Source organism: Hemitrygon akajei, chromosome 23 (assembly GCF_048418815.1).
Source record: "Hemitrygon akajei chromosome 23, sHemAka1.3, whole genome shotgun sequence".
Taxonomy (NCBI): domain Eukaryota; kingdom Metazoa; phylum Chordata; class Chondrichthyes; order Myliobatiformes; family Dasyatidae; genus Hemitrygon; species Hemitrygon akajei.
In genome coordinates, this window is record NC_133146.1 from 51,322,729 (window position 1) to 51,348,682 (window position 25,954).

The 25,954-nt window shown below is 39.4% G+C and overlaps 2 protein-coding genes across 4 annotated transcripts in view; one reads left to right on the forward strand and one right to left on the reverse strand.

Annotated features, from left to right (window-relative positions):
* lhpp (phospholysine phosphohistidine inorganic pyrophosphate phosphatase) overlaps positions 1-25,954 on the reverse strand; it is a 110,439-nt gene that overhangs the window by 65,783 nt on the left and 18,702 nt on the right. For both annotated transcript variants that reach the window (XM_073027626.1, XM_073027625.1), the window contains exons 2-5: positions 17,319-17,506; positions 12,274-12,427; positions 9,774-9,837; positions 5,165-5,257 (exon numbers count right to left, since the gene is read on the reverse strand). In XM_073027626.1, the coding sequence (XP_072883727.1) occupies positions 5,165-5,257; positions 9,774-9,837; positions 12,274-12,427; positions 17,319-17,506 (499 nt within the window). The remainder of the gene's footprint in view (positions 1-5,164; positions 5,258-9,773; positions 9,838-12,273; positions 12,428-17,318; positions 17,507-25,954) is intronic.
* Positions 21,977-25,954, forward strand: part of nkx1.2la (NK1 transcription factor related 2-like,a) — a 36,179-nt gene continuing 32,201 nt past the window's right edge. For both annotated transcript variants that reach the window (XR_012096135.1, XR_012096136.1), the window contains exon 1: positions 21,977-22,248. The gene's annotated coding sequence lies outside the window, so the exon portion shown is untranslated. The remainder of the gene's footprint in view (positions 22,249-25,954) is intronic.

Below are 25,954 nucleotides of genomic sequence, written 5' to 3' on the forward strand. Positions count from 1 at the left end.
CTCCTCACATAAATCAATAAGACAGTTAGTTATTGTAAGACGAATCTCTCCAGAAAAATATGATATGTAGTCAACAGTAAGCACTGCAAAAGCCGAAGATAAAGATTATTCAATGAAATTACTGGGGAAGAATTTCCGTGGAGTTTCCCGATTCCCTGCAATGCTTTGAGAAGAAACTCCAGAGACATTGCAGATGGGTATAATCACTTATACCTCAATCTTTGTCTTTGTCATCTGTTGAAAAATCACAAGAAATCTCTCAGAAATTCTACTCTTCTGATTTGAAATAGTTTTCAAATGAAGTATAAATCATTGATGCTTAGCTACATTTTCAAACTCATTTTACCAGTACCACCAATAATTTCTGAACAGGAGCAATGGTGCTCAACTGAGAAAATTAGGCATTATTTTCTTGCACCAACCTCAGAAAGGAAGGACAAATACATGCAGATGCTGCTTAAAATACAACTGCATGTGAGCAGTGGTGCTTGCAGAAGCAGGCAGTGGCAGACGCGTGTAAAAATGGACTCTGGCCTCTAGGGAATTTAGTGATTTACTATCAGTGAAGGGTAATAATCACTAAAGGCACTGCAATTATCCCCAAATCATTTAGGATTTAAAAAATCATTGGTGAGAAGATAGAGGTTAAAAGGTCTCATGTCAGGGGAAATAAAAAGCTCTGGTCATCAAACCCAAGGTATAAAATACTTTTTTTTCAGGCTGACAGGGTAGGTGGGAATATCTAAGGGGATGAGCATCTGTGACAGGCAGTGTGACCAGCCTATAATAAAAGTAGTAAATGAGAAAAGTAAACTGCAGTTATTTTGATTAATAGGAAGCAGAAATAGCCACTGCAGGAGTTAAGAATTAGTGCTCTGTGACAAGTAGTTGATGTCAGAAATATGACAGCCATCCTCCGTAAATTTAGTCACCTAGAAATACATAGCAAACTAAGTGCATAAAAAAATCAATCACATTTCAGAATAAAATAACAGTTAAAAAGTAAATAGTACTTCAGTCACAAATATTCTCCAAGAGCCAATATTCCAAGATAAATTTCCACATTTTCTTGTATATGTTACCTGTGAAAAATGCTACAGCAGCTAGTTAAATAGTCTACAAAAATCCATGTTCAAGCTTGATGCAGCCATGTCTAAACTGCAGCAATCTCATGCACTCAGGAAGGAGCACCAAGAATCCCCAGTCTCTGATTAGGTATTTGGGTTATTCTATGTGCATGTCTCCTGAGAGACTTTCAAACATTTCAGGTTCCAACACAAACGCTGTTGCCCATTAAATGATAATTCCTATGTGTGATTGTTATTGTGTTGTAGAGATAAGTGTGAATTATCTCCCAGTAAAGTGACGGCTTGTGCTGAAATAAACCATATCAAACAAAAAACATGATTTCTAATATTACAATATTTTCTGCAGGGCAATTCACAAATCATAGAAATAATGGTTGATATTTTTCAGCTTTTTGTTATTACTTTCTGCTAAAATGATGTTTATTCCCTTCACTGGCAAAAAGTACGCGGTTGATAAATAAGCCAGCAATCAAAAATGCAGACACAAGAATTAATTAAAATCAGGAAAAATCTTTTTTATTATGCCACTCCATTGAAGATAGCTAACTTGCTATTTAGACTCCTCCACTGCTTTTGCTTATATGGGTAGAGTTACGGATCAGACTTTGACATATATACACCACAAATCAACCAAACATCGCAATTCTACATTAGTTTAAATTGTGAGGAACAAATAAGGTCAATAGTTTTCAGTGGATTTTATGATAAGATTAGCTTTATTTGTCACATGTACATCGAAACATACAGTGAAAGGTGTTGATTGTGTCAATGGCTAGCACATTCTGAGGGTGTGCTGGGAGCAGCCCACAAGAAGTAGCCATGCCTCTGGCACCGAATTTACATGCTCACAAATTACTAACCCTACTAACCCATATGTCTTTGGAACGTGGAAGGAAATCAGAGCAGTGAGAGAAAACCCAAGCAGTCACAGGAAAGGTGTACTAACTTTTTACAGACAGCAGCGTGAATTGAACCCCCATTGCTGGTGATATAAAGTATAATGCATGGTGCTACACCACCATATCACTCATGTTGTCATTGTACCAGTGACTATTAATCTCACAATCACAATCTCAGTCAGGGGATTCACAACATTTGACAAAACAGAAAAATAGGAACCAATTTCCAGCAAAAACTCTGCTTTCATTATCTCATGTGCAGAACGTCTGCTATTGTTGGAAACCTGTGGTTTTGAAATCTCAAGTGGTCATTCTCATCAACAAAAACTACTGTATAGCTTCAACAATTATTAAAGATAAATGGCAAAAAGAAACTAGTGTGGTAGGATTTCAGTATGAAACAATAGGAAATCTATTTCTTCATAAACTTTTCCATTTCTATTTCACTCTTTGGATGTTACACTAAAGGAGAAGATGAATAGGCCCTCTCCAACCCTATTGCATTCTTTTATCCCCAATGTGTGTATCTTTCTAATAAATATTCAAGAGACCTTACCACTAATAGCAGGAGTTGTTCTCCAGATAATCAGTTTTTGTATCCTATCTTTTGCATTAGGCCTGAACTTGAGTTTTTTAAAAATAAAAATACAATTCATACTCATATGACTCATATTGTGCTCAGGATTAATAGTTTCATGCAAATACTTCTAGATATTCCTGTAATAAATTCTGTACTTATTTATCTTCTTTCAAAGCAGAGAAGTCAGCATTTCTCTAAACTTCCCTGCTGACAATTGAGTGGGTGCTGAGGGTGAGTGGTGCACGAGGCTCAGGGTTTCGTTTTGATCATGGGAGATCACCACTTGGCCTTTTGCTCGAAAGCAATATGCAATTTCCAATTTCCAAATGAGTTACACACAAATTAGAGATCATTCATCCAAGAACAAATCCCCTACAATTAAAATAAGAATGTTGACAATGCTTCCAACCAAGATCAGAAAGTGACTTTTATAAGATAAGATTAGCTTTATACGTCACAGATCCATGAAAACATACAGTGAAATAAGTCATTCATTTGTTTCAATGACCAACACAGTCCAAGGATGTGTTGGGGGCAGCCCTTGAGTATTGCCATGTTTCCAGCACCAACATAGCATGCTTAGAGCATAAAAACATTAACTCTTTCATTCTGGAGGAACCCCACAGCGTCATGGGGAAAATGTACAAACTCTTTACCGACAGTGGCAGGAATTGAACCCGAGTCACTGGCGCTGTAAACCATGCCACCTTATTTTTAACACAGCTTCTAATTTTTGTGCCCTTAGAATGTAAAGTACACTGTTAACATGATTTTTCATTCTCTTCTCAAAACCCGTTACTCTAAGCAGCTTAACAAAATTGCATAATCTATAGCAGAACAGTTCTGTCGAACAGAAGCAAAAGAACGAGAAGGGCAAAGAATTGTACTTGATGGTAATGAGCAGGGAAGTATTATGTAATTAACCTTACTTGGAACAGTCAGCACAGGAAATAATGATATGTTTTTAGATTTTTAGTTCCTAAAACACAGTCCCAGAAATGCAGAAGTCCAAATTCTGCTCTCCATTCCTGAATATGTGGGCAGAAACTCTAAGTTGAAAGAGGACATTTTAACATGCTCAGCACAGTAATAATGCTATATCAAAAGCTTGACATTAAATGATTCCTAAAATGATTTACATACCTCATCTTTTACAGCACACGTAAGTTGCATGGCATGTTATCTAGGACGTGGAGAGGCATTTTATCACATGAAGTGAAATATCAGCTGCATTTCAGTTGCAGTGCATTTAAAATAAGTGCATTGAGTGGATTCTTAAACTCCAGTGAAGCTCAGTGTAGAGTACATAGATTGATACACGAGTTCAGAGTGTTATTTATTTAAAATTTCTTTATCTCCTTCCTCTGGAATCTTTGACAAAACACTGTTACAACCTAGAAAGCCAGGTGGCCACTAACAAAATACTTAAAGGGCAGACTGTCTTAAACTAAGAATTACTGTTCACAACCAATATTCCAAATACCCTAAGGCAGGGGTTCCCAACCTTTTTTTTTAATGCCATGGACCCTTACCATTAACCGAGGGGTCTGTGGACCCTAGGTTGGGAACCCCAGCTCTGAAGGATGGAGACACGTGGAAGGTCACCTATTATTCTGTTAGGTACTGATAATGGATACCTCTCTCCCTAATATAAAATTGGAGTGACTTGTATCCTCATAAACTTCAAAAAAATGCAGGTCCACAATCCCTTATCCAAAATTCTGAAATCTGAAAAGCTCCAAAAACCGAACTTTTTTTCCCCATGGAGGGTGGAGCGTGAACAGTCTCAAACCCCAGTTCTCCTTCCACAGGTGCTGCCAGACCTGCTGAGTGGTTTTTAGTCTATTGTTTTATAGCTGGTTACGTCTGTTAACTGAGAAATTAATCTAGGAAACTCCATAAGTAAACTAAAGGGAAGTCCCAATATTTATTGAGTCACTATATTTTCAAATAAGAAAAATATACCTTTACGCAGAGTAAGGTAAAAAGTTGTAAATTTCAGACCACGGTCAACGCTCAACCAATCCACCTTTGGAGTACCAGGTCATACAAGTATCTAAAAGCACTCAGGATATGCAATTGCCTACCACTCTTTTGGCTGCAGTCCTCAAAGCAGCAAAATACTGTTCTTTAAAAAAAAACATGATTTCTGCTGTTAAAATTCTCTTCTATAATTATATAGGCTGGTTCTGTAACCTCTCCTTTGCAAATCAAAAATAATGTCCATTTGTTCTAAACTTCTTCTGTACAACACATTTAAATTGTCATTAATATTTCTCCAATTACCAGACAATTCAGTTCAAAACCAGTCTATTGTCACATGCATGAGTAAATGAATTGAAGGGTGAAATTAAAAACTTACCAACAGCAGCAACATAGTAACATAGCATCAGATACACAACTTTTGCAAGGAAAACATGAATTATACAAAATTATACAAGAAAACTGTCACTGTAATATAGTAAAACTACTCAAAGAAAAATCAGTAACCATTTGTAAGTCTGAATGAGTGAAAACCACCGGAAACAGTCCAAACAAGGTTTTTTTTTTCATACAACTGACGATACCAATACCTTGTATTAAAGATTAAGCCCTACCTGATCTGATTCCAATCCCATATCTGATAAAGCAGACAAGAAGAACATTTTTGCTGGTTTGCCAACAACTTCAGCTTCAATATCACAGGCGTACTGGTGGAAGCAATAGAAAGAATATCAGATTTACATGCTTATTGTTAGAAAACTTTAAAAGCAAAGTTGAAGTTTAGAATTGCATTAAAATAAATAAGAGACAAGGAAAACAAAGAGAAGTTATACGGTTGCACATTATTTATGTATTTATTTGTTAAGATGTGTCAATTCTAATAAGTAGCTTGTGCAACAACTAAATTAATAATTATTCACTCTTCAGACTAATTTGATGCATTTTTCATAAGGAGTTTGCCTTTTTGGGAAGAAGCTATGCTGACCCACTAATAGTATTTCTGGACAAAAATTATTAAAATAACAAGCACCCACTTTAGATATTGTGCATGGCAAAAGCAAATGCCATTGGCCCTGATTTTGCAATCAATGGCAGTCTGACTGCACTTTTCATTAATCCATGAGAAATGTTCTTACCTCCCTCAAGTAGCAGGAACTTATTATGAGAAGCTGGCCTGTGGTCTGGATGCTTCAGAATCAGACCAAACCCGCTGTGCAAAAATTGACAGCTGGCTAAGCCATGCCCCTTGGCTCATTTAGGTGTCAAAACTGACTTCTAAAAATATTCAAAAACTCACTAAAATGTAGAAAAATGAAAATAATAAAATAAAAATAAGCATTCAAATATGTTAATAGTCACCTCACTCCTTTATTCACTGACATTCTGGGCCAAGTCTGGATCCTTAGATCTCCCATTGTATCTGATAGGGATCAGAGATGCATATATGGAAATTCCCACAAATAACTATCAGTAACTTTGAGACTTCTGTCTTTTCACAGAGATCTTAAAGTTGCTGTTAGTTAAGAGAGGAAATGCTGCACTCAATGTGTGGAATAGTTCCCTGCCAAATCTGTGCCATCACATCTCATGCATCACAGAGTACAGAAAAGCAGCCTTCAAGTGTTTACACTTTCGTACTGACATTCAAATGTGTTATATTATACTATATCCATCACCTTATAAGTTGTATGTCAAGTACACTTAAAAAGCTCAACACCCACACACACTCCTAATGAAGGGTCTCACCCCAAAATATCAACCGTTTATTTCTCTCAATAGATGCTACCTGACCTGCTGAGTTCCTCCAGCATTTTGTGTGCTTTGTTCTGGATTTCCAGCATCTGCAGAATTCCTTGTGCTTAAAAGCTCAGTGGAATGCTCAGCACTGTGCTGTGTAATACAGTGTGCACCCAGCAGAGGGAGGGAGATTTTACAAGCTTGGCTAAGATGCACTGGAATGGCAAGGAAGGCGATATGCCTGCTCCTACACTTAAAAGCAAGGATCTCCCATCTTTTATCCACTTAACCAAGAACCCTGTGTGTAATGCCCAGCCGCCTGCTTCAGCTGAGGGCTGCTCACACAAGAGCTCTGCTTTCAGTCGATTCCAACAGTACAGACATCACTAGATTTGCCTGCACATAGCCCAGGGAATCAACTCAACGAGCTTGCATCAGATCCTCCTTCATGCAAGTCCAGCAGCACTTTGCACCCTATGGGAAGAAATGCTTGTGGACAGAGTGATAAGTAGAAGTTAATTTCCCTTTTATTTGATACAATTCATTTGATTTAAATACATTCACTTGCTTTTAATTACATGTGTTGTATATAGTTTTAATTTGGTATTAGAAGGTAATTTAAATCATGCTTCTAGTTTTGCACAGCTCATACAGCTTTGATGGTGTATGTGCATTTGCATTAAGCGGGCAGTTTCCCATCAGTGGGGAACCAATTTCCCAGTAGAAAACTGGGCACAATGATAGAAAAAGTAGGCTCTGAGGGCAGGTGGCCAGCAATGATGGTCAAATGAAGGATCACTAGCTTTAACATTAACCCTGTCCTTCTGTCCACTGATACTGACTAGCCCATTGAGTACTTCCACCACTTTCTGTACTAGTTGGATAACGTGCAGCTGAAATGAATAAACATACAAATCTTGTAAAAGCATTGGCTTCTCCAATATTCAAAACAAATCTAGTTCACATATATCATAACCTCATTACTGAATTAACATAGAACATAGGACAGTACACCACAGGAATATGTCTGTGTTGGTCATGATGCCAATATAAAGTAACCCAATGTGTTTGCATGTGGTCTAGGTCCCTCCATCCCCTGTCTGCCCATGTGCCTGTTCAAGTGCCTCTTAAATATTGCTCTTATATATGCTTACACTACCTTCGCCAACAGACAGACCGGTTCCCGGCAGCCATCACTGTGTAAAAAAACACTGGGCTCATAATTCTCTTTTAAACATCTCTGTTAACATTCAGGCTCTGCCTTTGAATATTCGACATTTCTATTCTAGGGAAAAAAAAACTTTGATCGTCTACCTTACCATAGAGGAGCGAAGGAGCTTCTCATCTCCTTACCTTAAATTACTCTAATATTTGCCATTTCCACCCATTTGCTATTTCTACCCTATCTATGGCTTCCATAATTTTATATACTTCCCTCAGGTTGCTCTTCAGCCTTCAACATCCACAGAAAACAATCCAAATCTGTTCCAACCCTCCTTACAACTAATACACTTTATTCCAGGTAACAGCTCTCCAAAGTCCCCACATCTGCAAGCCTACTATATACATTTTGTCCCAATAGATCACAGCACTGATCCCTGAAGAACATCGATGTTGCGGATATTCAGTCAGAATAACGTCCCTCCTCTACTACCTTCTGTCTTCTATGGCTAAGCCAATTTTGAACCCAGTCTACCAAATCTCCATGGACCACACGTACTTTAATTGTCTGGATCAGCCTACCACTAGGGAAACTTTTCCATGCAGACAACATCCACTGCTCTATCCTCAATCACGTTTGTTAACTCCTCAAAAAACTCAACCAAGTTTGTAAGATATGACCACCCTCCACAAAGCTATCCCTAATAATGAAAAGGCACAGCATTCATCATTCAGGACCATCGCACCAGGGACATGCCCTCTTCTCATTAGCGATGCCTGAAGAATCACACTCAGCATTTTAGGAACAGCTTCTTCTCCTCTGCCATCAGATTTTTGAACTATTCCTCTTCTGTATTATTTTTTATTGTAACAATTGTATTGTTTTATGTCTTTTCACAGTACAGCTGCCACAAAAATAACCAATTTCACTGCGTATGTCGGTGATAATAAACCTGACTCTGCTTTAGTTTCTGACTCCAGGCTTTATCAGTAAATCCTATCCTTGAGAACCTTCAGCAATAATTTCTCTACCAGTGACGCAAGGCTCACTGGCCTATAATTTCCTTGTTTGTCACTAATGCACTTCTTAAACAAAGGAACGATATTGGTTATTCTCCAGTACTCTGGGATCTTCCCCACAGCCCTGTGGAAAAGGGGGGGGGGGGGTACAAGAATCTCAATGAAGGCCCCAGCAATCTCCTGAAGCAATAAGCTGGGATAGATTCCATTGGGACCTGGGGAACAGAGCCACATTAATTGTTCTTCAATGGATCCAATACCCCCTCCTTCTTGATATTAACATGCAATAGAATATTGGCAGATTCCTCCTTCTCTCACTAGCCTTCATGTCTGTCTCCATGGTGAACAGCAATGCTAAGTACTCAATTAGCGTCTTGCCGACTTCTTCAGGGATAAACCAGAGTTCTAACCATGGGGCCTTGCTGGATGAAGCCTCTGGAACATCCTCTTTAAGAGCAGCTGTGTCATTCTTCCTGTTCAGGTACTGTATCCTCTACCTACATCCTCTACATCCCTTCCCATCACCATGGAACATCTAAATTCTGGAAGTCCTTCCTTTATCTCAACCATGTCTCCAGCATGGGTAAACATTGTAGTTCTATGCATTAATCCAGGCCCTAAGTACATCTACCTTACCTATAATAATCGGTGCTCATTAACTTGGTCCTACCTGTCCTTCCTCTCAGAGTTACTTGACCTAACCTCCACCTTATCTCTTCAATCCGTCCAATTGCTGATCTACTGCTTTGGTTGCCATCTCCTTCCAACATGTTACTTAAGTCCTCCAAAGTATTGGTGACCTGTGGTTTAAATGCATTCTGCCTTTCTCATATAGATCCCAATAATCCAGGTATCTGAAGTCCTGCCCCTCTGCTCCAACTCCTATGCCTTGTATTCAACTGTACCATCTTTCCATGTCTTACCACACTTGCATGTGGCACAGTCAGTAATCTTGAGATTACAATAATAGAATTCCATTTTCCTAAATTTTCTAACCTTCTCCCTAAATTCTCTCTGTAGAACCTCATCTCTTTTCCTGCTTATGTCAATATGGACCACGACCTCTGGCTGCTCCCCATCCTCTTTCAGAATGTCCTGTGCCCACTCATAGACTTCCTGACCCTGGCACAAAAGTCAGCTAATTAAATTTATCTCCAGGAATGTGCACAATTACTGACATCTATTTATAGAAACATAGTATCAATTGCACCACATTGTTGTAATATTTCTCATGTAACATTATATTAGCAATACAGTAATAGTCTAGGAAGAGAAAGGAAGATTTGGTGTAGAAATTACTCATACCTCCAAGGCCTTCATGTAAGCTCCAACATCAAGTTTCAAACCATCTGTTTCTTTATAATAGCGCCTAAAGTAAAGTATAGAGATAAGTATATATAAAAATAGAAGGCATATAGAAAGCTTGGTCACAGCATCTTGCATATTTAACATAGCATTTTTTATAATTCCTCCTTTAATGAAGAACCAAATAATTGATGACAACCACAATAGTAGTACAGTGGTTAGCACAACATTTTACTGTGCAGGTGAATAGGGTTCAATTCCCGCCATTGCCTGTAAGGAGTCTGTGCAATCGCCCCGTGGTCACATGGGTTTCTTACGGGTGCTCCGATTTCCTTCCACAGTCCAAAGACATACTGCGTGGCAGGATAATTGGTCATTGTAAATTGTCCCGTGATTAGGCTAGGATTAAATTGGGAAATTGCTGGGCACTGTGGCTCAAAGGGCTAGAAGGACCTATTCCATACTGTCTCTCAATCAGTCAATCAATCAATAATCAGATAGTACGACAAAAATAGACATGGATGCGGCTTATTCTTGAGGACCTCTCTTTAAATTTTTTTGAATAGCAGTTAATATCTTCTGCTGGCACAAATAAGCTACATATTAGAGCTAAAACTAAAAGAGAACAGGCCAAATGGCTTTCCCCAGAACACTAATATCAACTAAAGGTGATCAAGCCCATTAAGAACAAATCGCATATTGTTCAGTAAAGTTTTTTCAAAATAAGCCTGCATTAGAGGCAAAAAAAATCAAGAAAGTTGAAGGATAAAATTTAAAATGTCTCTCAGTTGAAATTACAATAAAGTTGTAAAGAAATTCATTTTCTCTTCTCTCTTAAATATAATTCACTTTCACTCAAGCAGATAATGTCAGCTGAGTGACAGAATTATTGAGCAAATAATTTTTTCTGAACTATTTTTGCTCCATGCCAGATGGACTGCATTAAGGTCCCCGACAGCAGATGAGAAATGCGCAACATGGTTGGACATGGTTTTATAGCTTATCTTTCTGCCATTTTCAATTATACACCAAAGCCTCTCTTTCAAATGACCACTTGACCTTTGCTTGAGCAGCCATTAACCTTCCATCGCCTAGTGCAAGCTTACACTGACGTGACCGGAAACATTACACTACCAGTTCCATTTTCTCACCTAAAATAGATGCTGAATGTAAATCAATATATTTATTCTAGTCTCTGAGTGATTTCGTCACTCTGGCATAACTTTTTAACTTCCCATGTTCTGATGAAAATTCAGATCCACCTTGACAATTCTGAGTTTGCTCTGGAGTCTCACTGTATTCTTATCAATCTAGATCTATCTCATATTCATAGCTGCACAAATCCTTCTCAATGCACTGCGTTTTAAACATTGCAATTGCGTTTCTGAATATGAGAATAGAATTATAAATCTTACTTACTTTATAATAAAATTCTACATTGTTTCAGTTGTGTAGTTTGTGAGCAACCATCTGGTCCTGCCTATCTGCTTTTGCATGATTTTTGCTTGTTTAGAATCACAGAGAAGTACAACACAGATACAGGCCCTCTGAGCCATCTAGTCCATGCTGAAGCTATTTAAACTGCCTACTCCCATCAAGCTGCACTGGGACCATTGTCCTCCAAATTCCTACAATCCATGTACCTACCCAATGCACCACTTGTGCTGGCAGCTCATTCCACACTGTCACAACCCTCTGAGTGAAGAAGTTTCCCCTCATGCTCCACTTAAACTTCTTACTTTTCATCCTTATCCCATGACCTCTGGCTGTAGTCCCACCCAACCTCAGTGGAAAAAGCCTGCTTGTATTTACCCTGTCAGTACCCCTCATAATTTTGTATACCTTGATCAAATCTACTCTCAATCTTTTACATTCTAAGGAATACAGTCCTATCCTAGGGCTTACTTTCCTTGATTTAATTCAAAGCTTAATGATTGATGGAGATTTCCAGGTTGTTACTGCTGTTCTAATAGCAGCTTGCCACTAGAAGGTGCCAAGCTGCACGTGGATGTTATTCTTCCCATTCTTAACAATGAAGGGAGTTCTGACCTAACCCAGTAGTGGCTCGCTTGCTTGATCAATAACAGAGCACATTATACTTTCAAGCTGCATCCACCATTACTCTCTGACACTTTGTTAAAGCTTTATGCCTTTGAGATTATCAGTAAAACCCTTGTGCAGCACACAAAATTATATCTGTTTGGTATTTCCATTTTAAAGTTACTTTGACATTATTATCCAAAGCAACACACACAAAATGCTGGAGGAACTCAGCAGGTCAGGCAGCATCTATGAAAATGAGTAAACAGTCAGACATTTCAGGTAGAGATGCTTCTTCCGGACTAACAGTCTTGTTGTTTATTAATTTCTCAGAGATTTCATGAAGGGAATCTGTTTTTTCCTCCATCTACATAATTTAAAACGGAATCATGCACATAGCAAAAAGACTTGCAAGCTTTAAGCTTTAAGCCATTCATCTTCAACAAAGAAAGCTTCTTACCCTTTGCCAAGAGAAATCAAGATGGGCTTCTCTAGCCCCATCAGAACTTGAAAAGCTTCATTCATGTTTTGGTACGTAAAATACTCTGCAGCATCTCCAATCACAACGCAGGTGGGGTTGGACTGGTCAATCTGATTAAACTCTGGTCGAAGATCTACAATTAAATTGAACAATAGCGACACATTACGTACTGTGTTGCCAGTTCTATTATTTCATCTGATTAACTTTGTGAATATTTTTGGGATCATACAGCATTGAAACAGGCCCCTCAGCACCCAAGTCTGTGCTAGCCATCAACCACATATTTACACTAATCCCATCAATTCCTCCCAAATTCTACCACTCACCTACAAAATATTCAAAATTTACAGCAACCAATTAGTCTACTATCTTATATGCCTTTGTGATGTGGGAAGAATCCACAACACCCTAAGGAAAAAGGAAGAACTTGCAAAATATCTCAATAGTTCAGCTGTAAAGATGAATTAGCAACATGCAAGCCACTTTCTCTTTTCTAGCAAGGTTTCAATAGTGATAGGAAAAAAATAACTCTGGCTACAAAGAATATGGTACAGATAGAGGATGGCAACATATACACACAGAATCTACCTCGCTAGTGAGCAGGATAACAGGGGTGCTGTACAGTTATAGACTAACATGTGAAGTGGACCCCTGCTCCATGCTGCGGCCTATTACAACTGCTAGGGGAAGCGGATGTCGGAAGCGGTGTGAGAGGATGCAAAAGCGCGGTAAGCTCACCTGTATTTGAGCGAGACCTAAAACGGTTCCATGCAGGAACTCGCTCTCAACTACTCTACTCGCTAACGTTCCATCACCAGAAAATAAACTGGACTGCTTGTGTCTACATTTGAACCAGTGGGAGATGAGGTACTGCTGCACACTTCTCCTTGGGCAACTGGATCCTTGATTTTCTCCCAGTCAGTTTAGATTGGCAACAACACCTGCTCCACAGTTTCCACTGGCACAGGTGCTCCACGGGCTCTGTGCTTGGCTCCCTGCAGCCAATATCATTCCAAACCCAAGACAGTCTTCAAAAAGATTACTAGCCAGTAGCACCGACCTCAACAATCATGAAATGCTTTGAGCATCTGGTAATGGATCATATAAAAACCCACCTTCCTGTTATATTGGACTGTTTCCAGGTCGTCTAACGCTCAAACCAGTTCATTGATGATGCCATAGCCTTGGTCCTCCGCTCTGTCTTGTCCCTCCTCTACAAAATAATACCTCATACAGCAGGATGTTGTTCATCAACTTCAGCTTAGTGTTTAACACTAAGATCCCTCAGAGGCTGTTGGGTAAACTGTCCTCATTGGGACTCAACACCCCTCTTTGTAATTGGATCTTGGCCTTTCTGACAGAAAGACTCAGGTAGGTCTGAGTTGGTAGCAACAGCTCAAGCTCCATCACACTGACCGCTGGTACCTCCCAGAGCTGAGTGCTCAGCCTGCTGCTGTTCACACTGCACTGTGGGATTCAGCTCAAACCACATCATCACGTTCACTGATGATACAACGGTGGTTGGCCTCATCAGCAACAGTGATGAGCTGGCATACAGAGAGGAGGTAGAGAGGCTTTCAGATGGTGTGAGAACAACAACCTGAGTCTCAAAGTGGACAAGACAAAAGAGATAACTGTGGACTTCAGGGAAGATGCAGGTTAACCAATCTCCATTGCTCATCAATGGCTCGACCATGAAGAGTGTTAAGAGACAAAGTTCCTTGGTGTGCAGATAATGGACGATCTAAACTGGCTCCACAGGGCTATGAATGTCAGACTAGGTAACAGCTTCTTCCCTTAGGTTGTGAGACTAATGAATACCCAGCCACCACCGAGGTCTTGTCACGAGGACAACCAGCTGTTTACCGTTTACCTGTGTTTCAAAGTGTATTTTGAATTATATTTTATTAATTTATTTGTAGTAATATTCTGTTTTATGCATGATGTGTGATATATATTTTGTTTCTGGTGTGATCCAGAGGATTGTTGTTTCATTTGGTTGAAAATATATACAGTTAGATGTCAATAAACTTGAACTTGAACACGCACAGAAGAAAAAATAGAAAGTGCAAAATTTGCTCATTTTAAATGGTATAATTTTGATGACACAAAGGATGAGGGTGTTGTGGATAGTGTGGAGGGCTGTCAGAAGTTACAGGGGAACATCGATAGGATGCAAAACTGGGCTGAGAAGTGGCAGATGGAGTTCAACCCAAATAAGTGTGAAGTGGTTCATTCTGGTAGGTCAAATATGATGGCAGAATATAATATTAATGGTAAGACTCTTGGCAGTGTAGAGGATCAGAGGGATCTTGGGGTCCGAGTCCACAGGACACTCAAAGCTGCTGTGCAGGTTAACTCTGTGGTTAAGAAGGCATACGGTGCATTGGCCTTCATCAATCGCGGGATTGAGTTTAAGAGCCAAGAGGTAATGTTACAGCTATATAGGACCCTGGTCAGACCTCACTTGGAGTACTATGCTCAGTTCTGGTCACCTCACTACAGGAAGGATATGGAAACTATAGAAAGTGTGCAGAGGAGATTTACAAGGATGTTGCCTGGATTGGGGAGCATGCCTTATAGGAATAGGTTGAGTGAACTCAGCCTTTTCTCCTTGGAACGGCGGAGGATGAGAGGTGACCTGATAGAGATGTATAAGATGATGAGAGGCATTGATCGTGTGGATAGTCAGAGGCTTTTTCCCAAGGCTGAAATGGCTAACACAAGAGGGCACAGTTTTAAGGTGCTTGGAAGTAGGTACAGAGGAGATGTCAGGGGTAAGTTTTTTTTATGCAGAGAGTGGTGAGTGTGCAGAATGGGCTGCCGGCGATGGTGGTTGAGGCGGATACGATAGGGTCTTTTAAGGCAGTCTTGGATAGGTACATGGAGCTTAGTAAAATAGAGGGCTATGGGTAACCCTAGGTAATTTCTAAAGTAAGTACATGTTCAGCACAACATTGTGGGCCGAAGGGCCTGTATTGTGCTGTAGGTTTTCTATGTTTCTATGTATTTTGCAATAGAATGGTTAAAGTTGAATGTTTTGGTTGATAAAGAATAGATAATCTATTCCGCAACGTTAAAATGTCCAACACCTCCTACTGACTTTGAAGAGTAGTCCAGTTCCTCAATGTTAGTATCTCACAGCAATGTCAATAAACCAGCATGCACAGAGCTGCAATACTGCTCGCTGATCTTCCTGTGGTCGGTGCAGAGCTCACAACAGGCTGGTGCAGCTGCAGCATTCAGTAATTTCAGCTGGGACAAAGCAGCTCGTTTCCCTTGCAATGTACCGTCAGTGGCCAATTTATTAGGTACCTCCTATGTTAGGGACTTCCTTTATTTGGCATTTTTCCATTTGTTAAAAACAATAGTAATAATAATAATATTTAGGATGAATATCCAATAAATGAAGATAGACGTTTCTGACTAATGGTGAAATCAGCCTACAGACAGCTCTCAGGAATGGAATGCTTCTGTAACTCAGACTGCCTGAGCTTAACAGCTGAAAATACCCTCTCGTTGATCAAATTACTGAAGCAACTTAAACTATTTTAAAAGTTCTATGAACAGCAATGAGCTAGAGAGGCACTGAACTACCTACTGGGTTTTTCTTTTCAGATCCTGCACAATCCTATGATCTACACATTTTACTTCTCAATGGTGATGGACTCCTGGAATTAACCATCACAGAATGTCTTTAAATATGCCTTTTGCAATTTTGTCACAGAGTATTGCATAAAGATCTGGCTTTCACAACCTTTCTCCCATTAACCATACATAAACTATATTCCCAGTTCATCAAGTCACATTATCTGGCTTATGATAACAATTTAGCTAATGAAAAATCTGTTAATGGTAACTAAACACTGCTTCACTTTTGCACCATATAATTTTGTCTTTCCAATAAAGACCCAGCAAAATTATGAGACACGTTCTGAGAAACTTAAGAATGGGAGCAGGCCAGACTACACAAGCAGGTTCAATTAGATCATAAGCAATGTACACACATGCTGGAGGAACTCAGCAGGTCAGGCTGCGTCTATGGAAATGAGTAAACAGTCGGCATTCCAGGCCGAGACCCTTCTTCAGGACTGAAAAATAAATGGGAAGGTGACAGAATAAAAGAGTGGTGGGGGGGGGGGGGTTGGCGAAAGAGGCAAGATGTTAGGTGATAGATGAAGCTAGGTTGGTGGGAGAAGACAGATCAAGGGCTGGAGAAGAAAGGATCTGATATAAGAGGAGAGTTTATCATAGGAAAAAGAGGGGACCCAGGGGCAAGTGATAAGCAGCTGAGAAGAGGTAAAAGATCAAAGCAGGGAATGTGGGTGGGGTAGAATTTGTTTACCCAGAAGGAGATATCAGTAATGTACCATCAGGTTGGAGGCTACCCAGAGGGAGAATAAAGTGTTGTTCCTCCATCCTGAGGGTGGCCTCAGCTTGGCAGAAGAGATGGCCTTGGACCAACACATCTGAATGGGAATGGGAATTAAAATGTTTGGTCACCAGAAGGTCCCACGTCCAGGAGCTCGGCAAAGCAGCCCCCCAATTTACAGCGGATCTCGCCGATGTAGAGGAGGCTGCATCAAGTTAGCACCGGCTGCAGTAAACAACCCCAGCAGAATCACTGCTGAATCACCTGGAAGGGCTGCCTAGGGCCCGTAATGGAGGTGAGGTAGGTGGTTTATGGACAGGTGTAGCACTTGGGATGCTTGTAGGAATGTGCTGGGAGGGAGATTAGTGGAGAGGGATGAATGGATAAGGGTATCATAGAGGGAGAAATCCCTGTGGAAAGCAGGGGGGTGTGGAGGTAGAGATATGTTTAAGTGGTAGGATCTTTTTGGAGATGGCAGAAGTTGCAGTGGATACTTTATCATTCCCACCCCACAAAAACCTAGAAATGTAATTTTTTGCAAAGCAGTATTGTGCTGTACATGAAAAAGTATTATTTATCCAATGAAGCTTTTGTAAATTCAACAGCAACAAACTGTTTGAATACTGAAAAAGGATCTATTTTGAATACTAACCATCGTGTACAAGAAGATGAGGTCTAAGTCCTCGTTCCTTCAACACTCGACAAACAGCAGGGGCAGGAGCAAAGACTTCATCCACAGTGATATCAAACCCCAGATTCTGCAACTTTTTCACAAACTTTTCCCGGGTAGCTTGTGTTTCATTAGTACAGAAACGTACTTTTAAATTGGCTTCTTTGAGTCTGCACCAGATAGAAAGCAAACCTTAAAAGTTAAGTCTTTAAAAGAATGAAAGAGATCAAAATAATTAATAAATTTCTTCCCATTAGCAACTTGGGAGAACTCTTCGTACCATAGTATAATATATCAGCATTATACACACTGAGATGTTGGCCATTACATTATTTCCAAAAATTAAGCAGCATAAGGCTTTAATAGCGTCAGAAGCTCCACAGCAGTAATTCAAAACTAAATTTATATTACCAACAGTAGAAAATTGAAAGCATGCTCATTCTTTAAAGTTGTAATAAAATATCCAAAACAATCCGATGTACTATAGTTGCCACAAGTAATGACAGCAAATTGTTACCAGTCACGATCATTACTCTGAAAAACTACACGACTTGTGTATCTGTACATACACTGATTTGATGCGGATCAAGAATCAGGAACTATTTTCAGTGCAACTGCTATTGCAAACAATGTGCATACTAAATTAAATTAAAAATGGCATTAACTACTCTTGAACAACCCACTGACTCTGAAAATTTGCCATAATGCATGTGAATTTTCATTCTCTCAAGTAACACTTTCAAAGTGGTAGAAATAATATACTACAAAATAATTAATTTTGTCATTTTACCTCATCCCTTGTATATGTCTGAATCTTTATTTTCCTTTTTCATTAAATATTAGTAAGTTAAAAAGCAAATATGCTTAGCTTCCTTTTTGGAATCTATGATAACTACTTGAAATATTATTGACAAGATCAAAAGAATTTATAGTGCCGAGTGGCCATGAAAAACTGACTTGAATTTTAGTGAAAATAAATGAGGACATAACTTCAGAGAGCTGCTAATTATAAACCTTGAAGATGTTTGGAACTCTAACCTAAAAACCAAAAGAAGTGCTAGAAGTACTGACCAGGTGTCAAAGAGGTCAGAGTTCCTTCAAATTTCAAACTTATAATCAAAGTACATATACGTCACTATGTACTAGCCTGGGATTCAATATCTTGTGGGCATGCAGTAAATACAAAGAAACACAGTAGAATCAATGAAAAGTACACACAAAGACGGACAAACAACTAATGTACAAAAGATTCCAAATTGTGCAAATACAAAAGAAAAACAAAATAATCATCATCATAAATGTATTGCTCTGGTTAAGATTTGTACTGCTATGTTATGAGGTGTGAAGTATTCTATTTCAGCAATCTTCTGTAGAAGCAATGTGTCTTGCTGGAAAAGTGTTTTGGCTTCAGCTAAAGATAAGGAGCCATGTTGTCCATAATATGAGTGAGTGAGAGGGAGAGAGGGGGAGAGAGAGGGAGAGAGAGGGAGAGAGAGGGAGAGAGAGGGAGAGAGGGGGGAGAGGGGGAGAGGGGGAGAGGGGGAGAGAGGGGGAGAGGGGGAGAGGGGGAGAGGGGGAGAGGGGGAGAGGGGGAGAGGGGGAGAGGGGGAGAGGGAGAGAGAGCGGGGCACAAGGGAGGATGCTGCAGAATGTCGTTGGAAGGAGAGGCCTCATTGCAATAAGTGCTTTGTGCAGATGAATGGATCCAATGAGGAAGGGTCAATACCCCTGAGAGGAGAGCCAGATTGTTTGAGATGGTCTTTGAAGGGAGTTCAGAATGTGTCAGGTGCTTTCACACAGACCGTGGGTCCAGGGTGTGAGTAAGAAATACACCCCTGAATACTCCAGTATACCGATTTAACTGGAATGGCCCTTTTACTTTTCTTTTCTTGTCCTGTAACTGTTTGCTAAAGTTGAAAATTTGGTAAATGTATTTTCTTTATATTATGCTGTTGTACAATCTGCCATTTCTAGGCGACCGATAACTATGTGCAGACAGTTATTTACACATCATTCGGTCAAATCAAAGTTTCTTTAATCAGAACATCATGATGTTTCTGTTTGGTTGAACCCCAAATCATACCAACCCTACATGTACATCATTTATGACAGGTGGTCATCTCACCACTGAGTCACAAGCTGTTAGCAGGGTTAGCTAACGAGCCAAGTCTATATACAAGCTTGGTGAGAGGGTGACACAAGTAAATAATAAAAACATTAGTGTAGAGTTTTTAAAACTGGACCTATAGGTAGTGGAATCAATTCAGTGTTGGAGTGAATGAAGTTATTCACTCTGATTCAGGAACCTGATGGTTGCAGAGCAAAACTCTTCCTAAACTTGGTGGTGTGGGACCTTAAGCTCTTGAACCTCCTTCCCAATGGCAAAAACAAGAAGAAAGCATAGCTGGATGGTGGGATCCTTGATGATGGGAGCACTATTACAAAAACATAGCATCTTGTAGATGTACACAATAGTGGGGAGAGTCTTACCTGTGATGGAGTGGACTGTGTCCATTTCTTTTTCTAGGTTTTTCTGTTCAAGAGCATTGGTGTTTTCATACCAGGCTATGATGCAACAACCGTGCATCTATAGAAGTTTGTCAAAGTTTTAGATAACATGTCGAATCTTTGCAAGCTTCTAAGAAAATAGAGTTACTGCGGTGCCTTCCTTGTAATGGCAAGGAAACGATAATGCCGACTAATCTATAGTTACTGACCCTCTCCACCTCTGATCGCCTAACGAAGATTGGCTCATGGACCTCCGGTTTCTTCTTTCTGAAGTTAATAATTAACCCTTTGGTTATTATCTGGTTATTGATTACTTATAATCAATAATCAAAAGGGAAAGAATAAGAATATAATTTTCTGTTGCAGAGAAGTTGGCAAGGACAGGCAGATTGCAGTAAGAAAATACCTGTGATATGATAAGATCAGACCAATTGATTTGATGGGGGAAAGAGCGTGATTTTCCTTTTTGTGTTACGTGTAACAAATAGCAAGGCTGTAGATTATGCCCAGCAGGTCAGGCTGTAATTTGTCCTGTCTAGGAAGAAGCAAGGTTGAGAGGAGGTGTTGGAAATAGATGAGATACAGTCAAGGGCTCTGTCTTTATGGTTGAGGTGAAGGTACATTTCAGGAAGAAGGCATGTATGAAAGATGTCACCATTAGAACAAATAAAACAGAGATGGACAAACTTGCAGAATTGACTCCTTCCTAAATGTAGCATGGGAAGAACTATATTGAAGAACGATATGGCAGCCTATAGGCTTGTATGGATGTTCGTGGCTGGTCTTTCCTCTGAGTGACCGAAAGATCCAGAACGAAGAGACGGACCATGTGAATATGTGAACTGAGAATTCTTCCAATATAATATTCAACATTCATAAGTTAATTACCATTTTCATCTCTCTTTCCCATTGTTTTTATTTCTGTCAAATAGAGTCCTAATACATAGTTCAATTGTATTGAAGTTGACCAACAGCTCAGCTTATACTTGCTGCAATCACTATTCTGATTATGCGGCTGCTGCATGGATCCTCCAAGCACTTATATCAAGTCTGAAAGATGTTCCAAAACAGAGCGGCGCACTTGTTGGGCATCCTTACTAGCACATCCACCACAACAGAGAGGCTGACAAGAGATTTGTGCCACTCATATCCCTAATTGGACTGCAATTTTTGACAAGAAGATCACTACAAATAAAAAATAATAATTCTAATTCACAGCTAAAACTCAATATGTATGATTGTTTGGGAATGGTAAAGTGTACCACAAGGGTTCCTATGTCATTATTAAGCACAAATGTGAAAGAAAGATAGCTTTGTTTACCAAGAGATTTCTAATGGACTGAACTCTTGTTAAACATTACCAGTTGCAATAAACTGTTTCATTACAAGCAAATTGTTGGTTGCAAAAATAACACCACGCCTCCAAAAGATAATGAAGCCATTGAGCTTAATCGATGTCCGTGCTGGAAAACACAACAGACTCCATTCAGGGCAGCAAACGAAAGTGTATGACTTGACAAGTCTTCTTAATGAGAATGATGAGCAGTTTCTTTAGCACTATTTATCTTTACTAATTGTGGTTAGTGTGAATTATCAATTACAGTTAGAGGTAATTGCCCTTCATACAGAAAGCTTTTTTAGTTCATTCAGGGCCATTAATGTAATGCTACAATTAACGGTCACATTTACATTACCAATATATCTCCATTGTTCTAAATTGTAAAGTAATTTCATTTTTCACAGGAGAGCCTCTCATAATTTACTGATGCAATTGACTGAATAAGTAGAGAGACTGCCATGGGGCTAATCAGTGATAATGAATTATCATTTGACCTTGTAAAGGTAATGCACAACACATGCTCTCTTCAGATAACTAGAGATGACATCTGCTGCAACTTTGACTTCAGTAAAGTTTGTGTTCAAATAGGGAATTAAAGGCAGCTAAATATTTCAAATATATAGTATAACATTCTACCGGACTTATGGCAGGATATTTTCCCTCTTTTCATCAAATTGGTAAAAGAACAAAATATCTGATTCAGCATAAAATTAAAAAGATAATCTGTATTTTTACTGCTGAGAGATTTGAAAGGACAGGTTGGCCCATCAGGTGAAACCCAACATTCAACTAATTTCTCCCTGGGCTGCAGGCTAGTTTAAAATATTTTCCATCAATACAAACCCTACAGTGCAAACATGCCAACCTTCTGCACTGCAGGTCATGAGGCTCTGAAAGAAAATATTTCCATATAACAGAGACCATTGGGACGTGGAAGAAAACCGAGCATCTGGGAGAAATTCATGTAGTCATAAACAGAGTCTACAAAATCCATGCAGACAGCACCAGAGTTCAGAATTGAACTGGATTGCTTGAGTTGTGTGATACCTTGATGCGGGACAAAAGGTAATAATTACTTTTAAATTAGAAAACAATTAATTTTACAATGCTGTATATATGTTACATTAATCATGAAGCAATGTAATCATTTACATTACTTGTATTAATTGCAAAATACTTGTATATTAAGCATTCGAGTAGTTTAAGAAATTATGAATGCTATTTCCAGCTTTTAGCATGGTTCATATTCAAGTTGGAACTGTACCAGTTTGCTTCTATCAATCTCACAAATTAAAAAGCAAGTAGGCATTTGAATTAATTTTTAGTTTCAATAATAGCTACAACTAAATCACAGTATATATGAATCTGACATTTCTTCCCCAGTTATGTCAATGATTGAAATACTCTACTAAGTGTCCATAAACAACTGGTCAGTCACCTTTAAAAAGCTGCATTTTAAAGCAATATGTATAGCCGAAATTATGCAATGTTTTGGTAACTCAGAGTTTTGTTGTAAGACTGGTTTGGGTTTTTTCCCCTCCTCCTAATTATTACAATAAAAAACTGCAAAATCTGAGGCATGTTTATGGACAGAGACCACAGCTCAAGGAAGTTCAAACAGTATGGCAAGAACCAAGCGAACACAAAATTTTCAAGATTGGGATTCAGATTTATTTATCACATACAGTGAAATGGGCCATTTACATCAACAATCAACACAAGGATCTGCTGGAGGCAGCTCCAAATGCCACCAGTATAGCATGGCCACAATGTTCACCAGAACAGCAGCAGAATCCTTTCCTCCCTCCCATCCATCCATCACCACACACACACACACAGTCCTCCAACGTCAGGACAGGCCTCCTCTGTGCCTCCAGCCTCCACTGGACTCACGGACATTGAGCCTCCAACTTTCCCAGAGCTTCAGCCACTGGACCTCAACATCCAAACTTCCGACTGACATTCAGGCTTTAAGCTTCGGTATTGCCATGACTTGACGATGACAGGGCGCCAGACTACAGGCCTTGAACTCTACACTCACCAGCTTGCATATCTAAGGGTCACCAGGTTCTCAAGCCTCCTGCCTGCACAGATCTCTGATCCTGCTGATCCAGCAGGGGATCATCATCCTTGCTAGTCTTTATCCACAATACTTACCAGCTTGGCATCCATCCATGTCCTTTGTCCACGTCATCACTGGCCTTTGAACGCAGATGACCTTTTCTCGTCATGCAAGGCAAATTTTGCTACAACTTGCAAAATGCTAAAAGATTAGCCATGGAACAAAGTGCAAATAATAGATTTTGTTGTTTGAATAATACAGCAAAAAGTAACGAGCAGATTGAAGTTTAATTTGTATTTACTTGCCAAGTTGTTAATTTGAAACCTGGAATGATCCACCAGGTCATGGGCATTTAAGCCTCATGAATTTGTAATCTCAAGAATTACAAATTATAATTTAAAGTTGTCCCCTAACCCATTTAAGAAAGAAATCTTACTAACAGAAAAAATATCAACTATGAGATTGATATCAAAGATTTAAGGACTCTTCGTTTCATGTTTTCATTATTTATTGCTCGTTTATTATTCTTTCTTTTTGTATTTGCATAGTTTGCTGTCTTTTGCACATTGGATAAATGCCCAAGTTAGTGCAGACTTTCATTGATTCTATTATGGCTATTATTCTATTATGGATTTATTGAGTTTGTCCACAAGAAAATGAATCTCAGGATTGTATATGGTGACTTATAAGTACTTTGATAATAAAATTACTTTAAAATTTAGTGGGAGAAGGTAATTTTGGAAATTTGAGGAAGCTCTCTTTGCAATTAATTTTATTAAATGTGGGTTCAGATTCGTTCCCCATCTTTTGGTTTCTACAGGCCACAGTGGAAAACCCAGACCTAGAGCTACTTCAGGCTGTAATGGCAGGTTAAGTTTGAAATACGTAGTAGGGAAAAATAATATATTTTTCAATAAACCATGACTGTCATGAGCAAGGAGTGGATTATATTCATGCCTCCTATCTTTAGTATACACAATAGAACAGGTGAAATAAAATGGCAGGTTGCAGGTCATGGGACAGAGTGAACCAGGGAAAGGATGCAGATCACCTTGTGGGGCTGTTTGAAGTATTTATGTGAAGCAAGGTTTTAATCGGTAGCAGAGAGTCGATTGGTACCAGTGGGATGTTGGTCATTGTAACAAGCTGGAGGGTGAGGGTAAGGAACAGTTCTGGAGCTTGAGGAACAACAAATGAGAGTGGGAATTGCTTTATTTAAAGTGAGCCAACCTAAACAAAGTTCCTAGTATTGAATTCAACAGGCTGGGAGACCAGAAGGCCTGCTTCTGTATCATCCACAGGGCATACATGCACCAATTAAAGAAAGCAACTTCCTGATGTGCATTGTATGCCATAGTTTGTCCTCCATTTCTCAGCAACTCCAGGTATAAGCATATCATATGCACTAGAAGGTGGGGAATGAGGGGACTTCTGGTCTCTAATGTTTTCCAAAGCATCTCAAGCCACTAAGAAGTGTTGGATTGTGTTTTAACACTGAAGTATGAGAGTAATGTAACAGCAGTTCAGTTATTCACATTTTAGCTCTAGGTCCCAGAATGACATTCAACCATATTGTTGGGATGGAAACATACTCTACGACGTGCTGAGCACAAACAGGAATTTCTCTATAGTAGGGTTTCCCAACCTGGGGTCCACGGATGCCTCAGCTAATGGTAGAAGTCCATGGCATAAGAAAGGTTGGAAAATCCCTGCTTCAGAGAATTCATATCCAGTGCTCAAACGTTGCCTTGGTGGAAATCACACTGAGTCACAATGGGTTGAAAGTTGAATAATTCATTTTCACTGGTACAAAAGGTGTGCATTTTTGATAGGAACTAAGACACACTACTGGCACATAGTAGGAGTTTTGTAAGATTGGCTGTGTTAGACCTGACCTAGGGATCACAGATCTTAATCATGATGTATTGTACTTGAAATGAAAGCTGGCCCATTGGCTTGCATTAATTTATTGCTTTTCAATGACTTAAAAATATAGTCATTATGATTTACAATGGAACCCCATGGACTTGTGTAGTTCTTTGGAGAGTTGACATTTAGATCAGCATTTTATTTTGGGAGTTGAGGTGGTTGGAGGGAAGGTAAGGTGAAAGAATGCCATCGTGATGTCACCTATAGTTCCTAGATAGTGTGCATATTTGTAATTTTCTCCCAGGATCGTCACTTTGTTCCTGACATCCCAAAATCAAAGGCATCTGGAGCTTGGGTCCTGGTAGGATCACCCATAATGGCAAGGTCAAGGGAAGGTTCCTGACAAAGAGCAATCCAACCAAGACCTCAACAGTAGAGCTGGTGGAAGGTGATGATGACACATCACAATAGCAGTGAAGGTTGAGGACAGCTGCAACAGTGAAAGATCTCTAGTTATCTTGCCTTCCATACCACTGTGTCCTTAGCCTGATCTGTCAATGACTGTGTGGTGACTGCTATGCATCAGCCTCCCCCTGTTAAACAAAGTCACACACAGGAGTTCTACATTAAGAGAATCCACCCAACATCCCAGATTAAGTAACCCACCAACAGACAGCCCCTTAGAAGAATATCATACTTGACTTGAGTGATTGCACTACTACATTTGCATTGCAACCTTCATAAAATTTCAAAGTGCAAATGGTTTGAGAACTAATTTGGTTATGAAGAACATTTACCTTAATGGATAATTTTCCTTTCCTTTGGGTTTTCTATACAGAA